We start from the raw sequence: 14,053 nt of genomic DNA, 5'->3' as shown, positions 1-14,053 counted from the left end.
TCTTTGAGTTGAGACTTGCAGCATCGTGGACCAAAACGACCCGGCGCACATTTTAAAAGCACCCGTGGGTGTTTTGTTGATTTTACCTCGCAGGTCCTTTGTTACACTCTGCTGCACCCCGGGCGTTCTTCTTTTTTTCTTTTTTGGAACAGTCCTGCTCAGATGTTCGCCGTGGACCTGCGTTGCTAATCATTTAGGCCTCGCTAAGATGCTTTGACAGCGCTGTCAGAGCGCCGCAGGGCACGCTGCCGCTCGGAGAGGAATGTGTGTGTGTGACGTCAGCGCGAGGCTTCACACACCGCTTTACCGCACAGATGGAAGATAGACGCATGTTAAACACACTTTACTCGAAGGCGGTGGTTATAAAAGTAGTTGTAGCGGTCGTCGTTGCAGTGTTTGTACTATGAAAGAGAGCAAAAGGGGCAGACAGAAGAGTGGAGGGGAGGATCATTTGTGCTACTTTAATGCTTCATTGGGCATGACTGCCAGCAGCGAGGAGGAGGAGGAGGAGGAGGAGGAGGAGGAGTGATGCATATCCAGGAAGGCAGGTTAATGAAGGATAATAACGATAATAGTCTAAACAGCTACCTGGCCGACATCACCGTTTTCCATTCATGTCTCAAACTGGAATGAAACATTTCACAAATCACTTTGGAAGAGTTGAACTGATGCTGGCAGCAACCGAGGAGGAGGAGGAGGAGGAGGAGGAGAGGAGGAGGAGGAGGAGGAGGAGGAGGAGGAGGAGGAAGAGGAGGAGGAGGAGGAGGAGGAGGAGGGAGGAGGAGGACCGGAAGTATAAAACAAACTGAACTTATTTTAGCAGGTTTCTCTTTTGTCTTCTGCTTTTACTTTCCAAGAAGTTTGGAGCAACAGAGTCTGGTCTCGTGCTCCTTCTGTCGGCGTTTACTCCCTCAGTGTTTACAGAAGACGACCTGGTGAGAGAGGAGAGTGAAGGTTTAGACGTGACGGAGGCGGGAGCATCTATAATCACCACAGAGCCTCATCTGTAATTTATGTTGAGACAGATCCCTCGTTTGTTTATATCAGTCGTGTTGGAGCGAATAAAGCCTCATGTGAGACAAAGATTTAACAGTTCTGTGACTTGTAGAAGGAGAAATCGCTGTTCTGACTCTCAAAACAACATCGTTTGCTGCATACGGAGAGATTAAGCTGCTTTCACGAGATCTATATGATCATTTTGTTGTCGTTTTGTTGTTGTACTCCTTCCACATTAACAACGTAGTGTTTGAGGGAAACTTTCAAATGTTTCCTGTCTGTCGAGGGAAGCAGCTTGTGTGAATCTCCAGCACTTCTAAAGCTCGCTGACATGTTATATATCATTTATTTAAGCTTTACATTAAGACTTAAGTATAAAAAAACAACCGTTGGCTGTTTTAAGGTTGGTTATATGTCAGTAAGGACGCTGCAGTCTGGTACACGACCCTCCATGAAAAGAGATAAAGTTACTAAGCTTAACAAACAGCCTCCAGCTCGCACTCTTCCCTGCTCGGAGTTGGTAGTTAGAGGAGGAAGGTAGCATGAGATTAGCAGAGATTATGGGAGGGAGGTGGAGACGGATGGAGGAGCCTCGGGTGTTTTCTTGTCTTTCTTGTCCGTCTGTTTGGACGTCTCGGGTGGCGGTGAGTTATGGGTCGAGTAAAAACCTGAAGATGCAAATCAGGTTCACACACACACACACACACACACACACACACACACACATGCTGTGGTAATGATCAGCCTCCAGGTGTGAGTGTGTGCGTCCTCCTCTCGTGCTCCCTGCAGGACACATAGATCTGCTTCCTGTCTGGTTTAATGAATGAGTGATTGTTCTGCGTCACAGACGTTTATCTTTTAACGGTTTTCTTGTCCTCACTTTGTCTGCGTCCAGGTTTGACAAACGTTTGGAAGGATCTTTAGAGGTAACCCGAGCTGGTTGGAGTCTCTTTATTTTGCAGTCAAACTCGTTTGCGAGGGATTCAGGTTCACAGCAGCCGTCTGATGTCTCCTCAGATAACGCGACCTGCGGCGCAGTCGTCACGTCTTCTCACCTCACACGGTTGTTTTGTGGTACATTATGATAAAGATCTCGTAAAAACTGCAAAGTTTTATAGTTTTGTTTGTTTTTATAGTATTTTATCAGAACCGGTTCCAACGGGTTCTTTAGGCTGTGATTTGTACCTCTGATGCAGGCGGGTAGCAAAGAACACAGCGTCATTTAGAGTCATAAATCTTTTAATGCTTAGACTTTTACTTTTACTGGAGGTATGTTTTATATTGTTTGCTGCAGGAGTTTGCGGCCTTTGACATCCAGCAACAAACATGATGGAACAACCAAGCAAACAAGTTTGAACAGGCGACAGACATCTTGTTCTTTTTGTCTGCTTCCTTCTTCTCCTCCACAAAGAAAACAAACGCCACAGAAACTTCCCCCTTTGTAAACTTGATTTGCTTGTTTAACTGATACGTTTTTTGCTAAAAAAAAAGTTCAACCAAAAACAAAGAATCCAGTCATCTTCTCCTCCCTCGATGCTGATGGGAAGTCGGGCGCAGCTTCACAGCAAAACAGAGTCGAAGCATTCAGACGACGGGGAGAATCCGAGTCTCTCGAAGCCTTCAGATCCCCGAATTGATTTGAAAAGATGCCAAAGTCGAGGTAAAATATTTAGCTTTTAATTGAGTGCACAAGCCTGGATAACGTCAGAGGAGCTGTGTGGAGCCTTTTGTTGCTCTCCGGTTGTTTTTTTCCCCCGGGTACTCTTTGTTTTGTCTCCAGTTGTTCAGCAGAATGCTTCAACGCTGTTTTGCTGTGAAGCTGCAGAAATGTCTTTTTGTGGACTTCAACACTTCACCTGACTTTCCATCAGCATGGAGGGAGGAGAGGATGAGTGGATGTTTCATTTTGGGCGACTTGTTTTGTTTCTATTTTACGTCTTTCTGTAGCTGTGTAGTTCACGTGTTCACTGGAGTGTAATTGGTCAGATTTCCCTGTCAATCAAGGAGTCGTGCCTTAAAACAAAACTACTGAACGTCACTGACGGACCGACGAAACAACGGCCTAAATCAGCCGTCTGTAAATATAACTATTCACCATCCTTTTAACATTATTGTAACAACATTTCTACAGTTCCTCTCTTGTTGTGTTGGAGAACGATAGAAACTGATTCAACAGCTGGAACGATCAGCCTTGACGAGAAGAAATTTAAAATGATCTGATTCCAGCTTCTTAAATGTTTTCAAGTAATCGCCAGATAAAGCGACAGTGAACACGATAAGACGCAGCTGTCATCTGTAGATCCTCCGTGTTTCCTCGTCCACACATCCTCCTGCAGAAGCGTATTTTCTGCGGCCGACCTTTAGACTGTTTGTAAGCGGGCGCTGCGGTGCAGACATCGGCAGGGAAAACCCCGCTGGAGTTCATATCAGAAGCCTTTACTGGTGGTTTGGTGGTTTTCCTGGACGGCTGCCAGGTGCGTAACTACATGAGAGAGAAACAGGAAGTTACTGAAATGAGCCTGAAGGTCAGTGTGTCTGTCACATGTTCTGTTTTAATGTGTTAGTTGGAGTAATGGGAGCGTGCTGTGGCAGCCGAGGCCAATAAAGTACAGCTGTGCTGCAGGGATTCACATTTCCTCCAGCTGCGATCCCTCTCGCAGGACCGTTAAGTATCTGAGAGAACGTGGAGGTCGTGTCCTCGGAAATTTACTTGTCGAAGTTCATTTTCTTTGCAGAAAAGCGCAGCGCTCCCGTTTCAAATTTAAGGCTCATTAAGAGACATAAAGAAGTCCAGCTTCTTTAGAGCGAATAACATCCTCAACGTGAGCGATTTAAGAAGCTCAGAGAGGTTTAATCAACACACACTGCTCTGGATTTCACCGGCGTTCAGTTAACTTTTCTACAAACAGTTTCCTTAACATCAGAATATTTGAAATCGCACGCTAAACTAAACTAAACGTCACAGTTTCAGCCCTGTTTTCACTGAAGCCGCTGAGCAGATTCTTCTCCACACAGTAGTCGTAACACAGTCGAAACATCTGCGACGGCTCGTACAAACAGCTGTTCCTCTCTCATCCCTCTCTCCGCCTCGTTCATCACTCGTTCCCTCCGCTCGCTCTGCCGTCACTCCTCGCCTCCGTTCACCTCCAGCACCTCCTCGCGTTAAATCTCTCCTGCTGTCCGTCCTCCGGTCCTGACATACGACAAGAAGACACACAGGGTTTTATTTTTGCTTTTGTAGCTGAGAGGTTTCTGGAGTGATTCCTGCTGTGTCCAAAGAAGCGACTGTGTTTTGAAAGTAGTAAACGGAGACCAACGTACATATTCTCCCTCACACCTGTCGCGCTGTTTATCCTTCAGGATTGTTTCCGTGTGAGTTGCAGAGTTTTGGAGATATCTCAACTCAAACTCCAGATAATCCAGAGACCTCGATGTGAGCCGGTTTGTGTCGGAACACGTTTCTGTCTGCAGAAGGAAGCGTCGACATATGAACGACAGGCTGGATGGACATTAGCTGCATTAGCTATCTCAGTCAGCATGCATTTTGGATTTTGGGGCGAACTTTCACTTTCAAGTTGTTGCAGACAGATTTTAGGTTGCAGGTTTCAGGAAATAAATAATTATTCAATGATGATTTTTGTTTGTCAGCTGACATCATCTGGTTCCAGCTCGACGTGTAAAAGGATTTATTTATTGAATATTTTTGGGTTGTTGAAGACATCAAATCTGGTCAAATGTGGTTTTTTTTTTTACTAAATTCTGACATTTTTTAGAGCGGTTCAATTGACTTTTGAGAACAGAAATCAAATGTATTTTAAAATATTGACCAAGGAGTTTCTGTGAGCAGCCCAAATAAGAAATTGGCTGAAACATGTTTGTTGTCAAAAAAGCGAATATACAGTTTGTGTTAAAGATTAAAATCCGCCACCAGGTCATTTTTTCCCCTTCGCTAATGTGCTGCATCTTAAAAACTATTGTCTCAGTTTTGCAGAAACGTCCGTGGCGTCGGGATTATTCTCCCTTAATGTGTCTGCTGACCTCGCTGACCTCTCTGTCTCTCTCAGTCTCAGCTTCTCTCTTCAGCCCCGCCGGCAGCTCTCGCTCTCAGCACTCGCTCTTTATACGCAAGTTCAGCGGGTTCATTTATTACAGTGGAAATTTGGCATCACAAAGACACTAACACACACACACACACACACACACACACACACACACCGCACGCATTCCCTGTTTTACGACGGCTAAAAATCACAAACAGCCTCAGATATGCGTTGCCGTGTTTTGCCTTAAAAAGTCAGCACAATCTCACAATTTCCATGTGCTGCACAGCTGCTCGCTCCCTCCGCTTTGTTCCATCTTCTGTCTGTTTTGCACCAAATTGTTGGAGGAATAAAGACTCAGTGTGTGCGAGACCGAGACTCCATCAACAACCCGGCAGCCGGAAAGCTTTTCTTGAGTGAAATTAGCAAAGTTAGGCGATCAGTTCCATTTAAAAAACTCTTAGTAGCATGTTTTATCTCATTTATTTAACATGTGAGCATAAATATATATTAAAACAAAGCAATGTTCCTTTAACAGCAGTTAGAAATAGGATCTAAAGCCCAAACATCTTTCTGTCAGTTATTCATGTGTAAGCAGTCTGTCTTAGCGTGCAGCTAACAGCGTGTGTTTTGTTCAAGTCCTCTTGATCCATAATAAGGAAACTGGATCCAGAAGCCTAAATAATTCAACTCCCTGGCTGTAAAATGACCCACATCTTCACAAAACTCCTCTAACTTCTGGTGAATTTCGGTGTTTTACAAGTGCATGCAAGCTTACAGGGAAAAAGTATTTTTACACCAGCGTGCGTCACATTAGACTGTAATTACACAGTTTGGCCACTATGTCAAAAGTGTCACATCCCCTTGATTGGTCCGTTGAAGAACGTCATGGATCAATCATTCTGTTCTCAGGATCTGCGGGGCCCCTGATGCGTTTTTTGTTTCATGCAACATTGAGCAGCTTTCATAAGAACTAATAGAGCCCAACCTCAGATGCTCATCCAGATCCTCCTTAATGCATCCCTGGTTTTCTTTTTCTGTCTTTCACACGCACACACACGCTCAAACATACAGTACATCACACGCACATGTAAATCTCGCTAGGTGTTACCAGTAAGAACAACTCTTGTGCATCTTTTGTATCCGTTCCGCCTCTGATCGGAGCGGGCAGCAGCAGGGGGGATTAGGTGGAATCACAACCCGAGGTGGAACGATGGAGGTTCAAGTCCGAACAGAGCAGCTGAGCGGAGTTGCAACAGAAACGCACCGGCAGGTTTCACGTGGCGTCTCTTCCTTCACCTGCGGTGACGTGTGCGATGAAGTGACGGGGAGAGAAACGCCTGTGCTTTCACCGAGCAGTCCAAACAGATGACTCACCGCGAGCAGATTTATCATGGCCGCGTTGTTCTTGTACAGTTTCTATAATGTTTGTGTTGAGTCAGATGCTGTTGGATCTGCGGGCGTGCCCGACCGTCTCTGACATGTCAATGTCTTTGAATATAGCGACACATGTGGAGCGTTTGTGTTTGATTTGGTCGCCTTCACACCTTCTCTGTGCCCCGAGGTGGAGGAGGGTTTGGCTCCGTGTTGAAGAAGTTATTAATCCCCCGGAGCTTTGAGTGTAAAGCAATTTATCTTATAAACAGAATACAGAATACAAGGCTTGGTGTCAGTAAAAATAATCCACTTAATCTCCTTTTTATAGTCCATTCTCCTCAGACTCTGCTGGGTTTTATAGACGGTTTACTGCTCCCTATTTTCATAGCATGCAAACTGTTGCAGTCTGGAGGAATTTAACCAGCTATGTGACATTTCCCCCAACGTATAAGACATCCCAAGTCTTGACATCATAGTGTTTGAGATGTTAGTCCCGCTTCACCTGTGCGACGTAGCTTGAGCAGCATGATTTGTGTCAGATGTCAGATTTTGGAAATGTTCCAGGAAGCAGGTGACCCAGTTGGAAAGCCGACAAAAGCTCCCGGCACCGTTCTGATCTGTTGTTCTGAAGGGGTTAAAAGATTTTGGACGTGCGGCACTCTGAGCTGTGATTCAACTGGTTCTGCTCAGCTCAGCGTGGTGCTAATGGTGAGCGATTATAGAATTACAGTAATATCTGGTGACAATTTAATCGCAGGCGCTTTACCTGTGCAGCCGGAGGCCACGCCGCTCGCCGCCACAAAGACAACGGTTCAGATGCACGGCGAGCAGACTGACAGACTTAATCCGAGGCTTTGGGGAGTGATGTCATCACGCTGTCGGGTACTGAATGTGCAGCCAGAACCTGAAACACGGCGTGCGCGTCCTCAGCTCTGGGTGGGCTGCCAGGTGAAGGCTGTGTGGAGGCGTGTTGTCACTGGCAACACTTCCTGTTTGTCTGAGTTAGACGAAATCCAGGAGACGCGACAGGTGAACGAACAGATTCCTCCACGGAACCTCCCACGCTGATGACTCACTTTGGAACAATTACTTTTGTTACTGCAACTTTTTTAGATGTTTTATGTTTTGAATATGGAAACGAGTCGTCGTTTAATTAAAAATGCACTTATCTGCTCACATTTCCAGGACAGAAATCTTCAAACTACCAAACTTGTGACCGGATATCTCTTTTTATCCACACATGAATCATGAAACACACTTCTTACACACAGGCTGGTTTCAGCGGACCAAATGTTTCTAAAACAGCTGTTCTCCAGTTGTAACATAAAAAGGCTCAAACAATAAAAACTAAAAACACAAACAACTTTCTCTCCAAACTCATTTAATCGTTCTCTCACAACTTACTTTCCTCCTCGCCGTGCTCCAGAGTCATCGTTAAAGCAGAAGATGAACACGTACACAAAGAAAGACCGAACATATGAAACATTATAAATAAATAAAAATGCCAAAACAGAAAATAATAAATACAAAAAAGAACAAAATCCAGTTGGTCTCGCTTTTATTCCTCTGCCATCTTTCATATCTGCAGTCCTTCTTCCATCAGTTACCGATCGATCTGGTCATCAGGCGTCTTTTCATCTAAAGTTTATGAATCGCTTCCCTGACGTTGCTCTCTCTCTCTCTCGTCAGGCGCCTGTGAACGGAGACACGCCTCCAGCCGAGGGCCTATCAGAGAACGACAGCGGCGTGGAGCTGACCAATGAGAACAGCCCGCTGACGGCGGCCGAACCGCCCTCCCCCTTCAGCCCCAAGCAGAACGGAGACGCTGCCTCGCCTCAAGGTAACGTGTGCTGTGATTGGTCACTGAGGCGGTGATGATGTGGCGCCACTTTTCATTTGAAACACCTGAAACACATCAAGAGAGATTCATATTGTAGCACTTTTTATCCACAGTCCTTTAATGTCCTTCATTCCAACTTCCAAAATTTGACTCTGTAAATCCAAAGCTGCAGAGATGGTTGTGATGATCTGAGCAGATCAGTTGATAATTATTCAGTTTGACTGTTTCTGGGCCAAAAAACCACAATCCAGTGTGCAAAACAACAGAGCAGAAGTGAGCGTCCTTCTTCTGTCCGTCTGAACTTTATCTCCTGAAAGAATATTGAGTTTCTGTCGCGCCATCTGTCTCACCTTCTGCTGACCCGCTGCTCTCTCCTCCCAGATGATAACCAGTGTACGAGGGGCAACAGGAAGAGAAACAGGAAGAAGTCGGTGGAGGACGAGACCACCTGGGACTCCTACAGCGAGGTACAAACACGTCACGCTTTAATGTGAGTGTGTTGATTAAATCTTCTCTGGCGGGGGGAAAAAAAAAATCATCTGTGTGTGTTTGTGTTTGTGATTCCAGGACAAGTCCACCGGAGCGCCTCAGCTGAGTTTGAGACAGACACCTCGGCCCAGAACCATCTTCCAGGCCGGGCTGACGCCGCACTCAAACAACAAACCTCGCAGACAGAACCGCAAGCTGGAGCACAGCACGTCACTGGTAAACACACACACACACACACACACACACACACACACACACACATCATGTACTTTTTACCCCATGCAGAGAAGTTAATAAGAAGTAAATTCTCCTGAAAACATGTAAATAATTAAAAGATGTTTGGCTGCTCAAAGCGTTTCCTCCCTCTTTGGATCTCCTTACTGAGGTTTCTCTGAGCGCTCTGTACCTGCTGCGTGTCAGCACACGCCAGGGTAAACAGAAAACATAGCTACATGCTCTTTTGACCCTCCAGACTTGCTGTAGTTTTGCAATGCAGTGGAAAATCATGACTTGACAGCTCAGTCGGCTCGGCTCTGCTTTTTTTTTTTCTTCTTCTTTCCCCCCACATGCTGCTGTGAAGCGAGCAGAGGCGGGACGGCGTCCAAAAACTGTCATAATGTGGTCGTACAAAAACAAATAACTTCCAGCCAGTAAAATCTTGAATTCAGCTATTTTCGTAATAGTTTTAGTTTCATTTCTGCTGTTTGGTGGAAATCTGTCGAGCAGTTTTTCTGTAATCCTGCCGACAAACGAACAAACGCTGAAGAACTTTTTTGATACTTTTTATTTATTTATGATATTTGGCTGTGTGTAATTAAATTTGATTAAAAAGAATCAGCTGGATACAAACGTGAACATCTTCATTGAGCCTTGGATTAAGCAGACGGACTGACTGCAGGTCAGCGCGAGGTCAGGACTTCCTCCAAACTGCCTCTGAAGACGCTCTGGAGATTTATGTTGCAGCTGATGTGGGTGGTGTGTGTCGACTCTGAGTATATATTCATTGCAGCCAGTTCTCAGGTGAAGAGTGCTTCCAAAAACACACTTAACACTGGCAGGAGGGAGGATAATGACAGCTGAGTGAAGGGAAATGCAGCTTAATTGTTGGTGTTGAGTTGCAGTTTCCTCAGACCTCAGTTCAGTTATAAATAACGTGAAGTGTGCATGTCGTTCTCTCGCTTCCTCTCATGCAAATATTCAAAATAGCCTCATAATTCTTTATTTCTTTCTCCCCTTCTCTCTCTCTCTCTCTCTCTCAGTGTGTTGGTGGTCCCCGGGTGGCCGGCGGCGTCCCCGAGTCGCCCCGTCTGGAGCTGATGGAACAGGACTCCAAGGACTCGGCCCAGAGCAGCATCACCTCGTCCAGCTCTGAAATCCAGCCAGAGTACAATGTAAGAAGTGTGAGAAAGTGTGCGCGTGTGTCGAGAGCGACATCGACCGAGTTTACAAGCAGAAAATATTCCGTTTTTTTGCCCTAATTGCGGAAAAAAGAATATTCCTATGAAGCTGTTCTGCGTGGCTAACGATGAAAATGAATAATTCAGTATTTCAGACACAACATCCCTCTTTCATTCCGTCAACCAGCCGCTTGAAAAGCTCGTTGTTGACGATATATGTGCAGAATCCTGTTCATAATGATCAAAAAAGTCCAGAAATGTAGGCTGGGAAACACAGCGAGCTGATCGTAAACAGACGGGAAGCTTCGTGTCGCAATCTGCGGTAAAAAAAAAAACAAAAAAACTGGGACACATATTCTCAATGCATGTCGAAAGAGCGCCCCAAAACATAAATAATATCGGCGTATCCAACATGTGGTAATCGTAAGGTTCTGGTTCCGGATGAGGGTCTGATGGGCCCGCGTCCAGATCTGAATGTGGTGAATTGGGAACGCATGTATACATTATATATCCAGAGGATGAAGGATGGAGGAGGGAGATGAGATAACAGCAGACTTCCTTCTGCTCATCGGAGCGGAGACGCGACCTGGAAGATCTTCAAAGAAATGAAAGAGAAAGGAACAGATAGAGGACGAGTGCAGGTGCTGAACCGCCACTTCCAACTTTATACAGTTCATCCTCACACGTAGCAATTATACTGCTGGAGAGGATTATGTGTTCTCGTTCTCCTCACTGATATCAGCTCGCTGTCCTCCGGGAGGATTATGATGCATCTGCATCTGCAAATCAGCTCCAGACTCCCTTAAAAAAAGAATCACTGAGTTGTTGAGTTAGTGGAAACTTTATGAACTTTGTGAAACGCTGCCTGCAACAAATTCTTAGTTATCCGCCCTTTTCTTGTAAATTCAGCTGATATAACACATGAAGTTATTCCTTTCTGCTTGTAAAGATACGGTGTCAGGTTGTCCTGGTGTGTTGGCAGCAGATCAGATGTTATTTCTGACTGTATATCTTCACACGTCGCTCATATTTTTCACGCCGTTCTGTTAAATAACACAACTTCTGGCACTTTTATGACCCAGTTCAGACGTTGCGTCAGAAACTGGAGCCGTGTTTCCTTCAGCTCTCTCTCTCTTGTTCTCTCTAAATCTGAACAACAACTTACATTTTACTAAAAATCAAATCAGTGTCATGATGCCTTCAGATTGTAAACACTCTGAACACGAAGCGATCACGTTCTTCTCGTGACGCTCTTACACCTGCACCCACGTGCATTTTCCCCTTTTTTATCCACTTAATGTCTCTAGAAATGTAATTTACGTCTGTTTCGATTCAGATTAGATGCCAGTTAATTGTTTCTAAATGTCTTCTATCATTATTCAAACACATCTATTGTGAAGACAAGACAATGTTTATCTGTATAGCACGATTCAGATACAAGTCAACTCAAAGTGATTTACAGAGGCGTGAAAGTGGATTAATACACATTTAAACACGTTAAAAATAGAAAAAAATAAGCTAAAATATAAGTGCTGTTTAAGATATTGATGACATTGCTTCAATAAAAGGCTGTCGGAAACAAAAAGGTCTTGATTTTGGACCTGCAGCTTTCTGGGAGCATCGTACCTCTCGGGACTGAAAGCAGACGACCTCAGAGGTGTGGATGGTTCGTGACGTAGCAGCAGATCAGAAATGTATTTTGGCCTGAAACCATTCAGTGCTTCATAAACCAAGAGAAGGAAATCTATTATTTGACAGACAGGAAGTCAGCGTAAAGATCTACGGACTGGTATTGTCAGGACGCGAGCAGCAGCGTTTGTTTAAAGATACTTATCTCAGTCAGTCAGTCAGTCAGTCAGTTTTCCTCCGTCTTCCTCGGCATCGTTTCAAGAATATTTGCGTCCACACGGATCCACTGAAAACGACCGAAAACGCTGTAGTTCATATTCCAGCCTCTAGGTGGTGCTGAAATTCACCAAAGACGGAGAAGAAGAGAGGGAGCATGCACACTAAGCTTGCATACAAACAGACAGTAGACGGAGAAACTGAACACAACAAGAAGAAGAAAATGGCGAGTGCTATGAGAACAGGATCGTTTGTGTGGACCGTTAATGAGGTGGAACTGCTGCCGCAACACACACTCGACTACAAGGAGAGTAAGTTGCAAGAAAGCTCAATATCTTCTGCAGCACGAACACGAGCATGTAGGCCGCCATTGTTGTTGTTGTTGTTATGGGACGTTGCAGGGTTCAGAGGTCGAAGGCTAGAGGTCGAGGGGTTGAGTGATGGCGTCCATGTTTCGGAAAGTATGTGGATTCACCGTCCACACGAGAACAGGAGGGCGGCGTTTTTGCATTTTTCCACCCTGAGACCCGAGACTTTTCCAAAAAGTGCGTTTTTAGGCTCCGTGTGGACGGCCGGCCAAAACGGTGAAACACATGTGAAAAAAGAGCGTTTTCGTGTGGACGGCCTCTGAAGATAAACGTTTGAGCTGCAGCGTTGTTCGGATATTCTACGGAAGTTACAGACGTCGTGAAATCAGTCTGGAGTCGTGGCGAGATGAGCGGAGGAGGGAGAGTTAAAGACGATCAAAGAGAAAGACATGAAAACAGTGTTTTAAAAAAGAGGAAGTGGAGGTTTGGCAGCGATAGAAAGAAGAGGAGGGTGTAACTCCCTACACACAACCTCCTCCACCTGGCCTTGTGTTAGTGCAGGTGGCCACACACACACACACACACACACACACACACACACACACACACACACAGTCTGGCTGTGTATCAGTAGTTTCATTCAGGTCATGACGACCACCAGAATGCAGTGTGTGTGTGTGTGTGTGTCTGTGTGTGTGCACGCCCTCTTCCTGCATACGTGTGTTTTTTTGTGTACGTTGTGTGTTTTCGTGTGTGTTTTCACTGGAGCCTGGCTGAACTCAGCGGAGCGTGGCATCCTTTAATGGAGTCCTCCTCCGTTACAAAGCCCTAATGGGTTTCGCTCTCTTTAGGATCACGTAGCCCGAGCCGAGGGGGGGCTCAACTGGGATTTGTTCGCAAGCATAGAAATCCCATCTGCTCATAAACCGGCACACACAACTTCCAGAAGAAACAAAAGACAGACAGAGGGAATGAGTCGATGGTGGTATTATCGGGGCCGGTAGATGTTTCCGTTGAGTGTTCTGCCCACAGAGAGACTGAGGAGGAAAGATTACAGCCGCAATAAAAGAAACAGCTGAGCAAATGAGGAAGTAGGAGCAGGTTCAGACGGGTGTGGAGTGATGGACGAGGCGGACAAACAGCTTTTCATTTATGGTCGCGATGCGTTAAAGATCTGGACAAAGCTCGGAAATGTTAGCGATCCGAGCAGGGAGGAGTCTTAAAGGGATATTCCGGTGTAAATTTAATCCATGGTCGAAATCACCGTGAAACTGTGTTAGACTCCCTCTCGAGAGATCAAGTTAGCAGACCGCTAATTTACGGAGTTTTATCAACCTCAGAAACGACCGCACGACAACAATACACTGCAGTAAATGGATCCAAATATAAACCGCCACCAAAAAGCCACAAATAATGCTCAGAACAGCACCAAACTTCAGCAACAGTACAAATAGGGTCTCAGCACATAGTCCGGGGCATCTAACCTCCGCTAGCTTAGCTGGATTTCTATTGTGAAGCTAAAAACAGAGTTCAACTCTCCTCCATCAGCTTCCGGGTCGGGAAGTCCCGACGCGACGATTACCGAGTGCGGTTAGAAATGCTCAATTCCGTTCTTTTCCCTGTCCGCTCTCGATAATAACTGTTATAAACTGGCAGGTAAGACACATATGAACTTTGATTGCTTTTCCATGGAGTCATAATCAGACATTTTCATCCACGAGCCGCGGAACTCTACTGCACTCGGTAATCGACTCGTCGGGA

The 14,053-nt window shown here is 45.4% G+C and overlaps 1 protein-coding gene across 2 annotated transcripts in view; it reads left to right on the top strand.

Moving 5' to 3' along the window:
- dnmt3bb.1 (DNA (cytosine-5-)-methyltransferase 3 beta, duplicate b.1) overlaps positions 1–14,053 on the top strand; it is a 41,073-nt gene that overhangs the window by 12,519 nt on the left and 14,501 nt on the right. For both annotated transcript variants that reach the window (XM_030423894.1, XM_030423895.1), the window contains exons 3-6: positions 8,103–8,253; positions 8,635–8,720; positions 8,821–8,958; positions 10,002–10,133. In XM_030423894.1, the coding sequence (XP_030279754.1) occupies positions 8,103–8,253; positions 8,635–8,720; positions 8,821–8,958; positions 10,002–10,133 (507 nt within the window). The remainder of the gene's footprint in view (positions 1–8,102; positions 8,254–8,634; positions 8,721–8,820; positions 8,959–10,001; positions 10,134–14,053) is intronic.

Source organism: Sparus aurata, chromosome 7 (genome assembly GCF_900880675.1).
Source record: "Sparus aurata chromosome 7, fSpaAur1.1, whole genome shotgun sequence".
In the NCBI taxonomy this organism is placed as follows: domain Eukaryota; kingdom Metazoa; phylum Chordata; class Actinopteri; order Spariformes; family Sparidae; genus Sparus; species Sparus aurata.
Note: the sequence above shows the minus strand (reverse complement) of the source record. Positions and strands in the feature narration are given on the sequence as shown.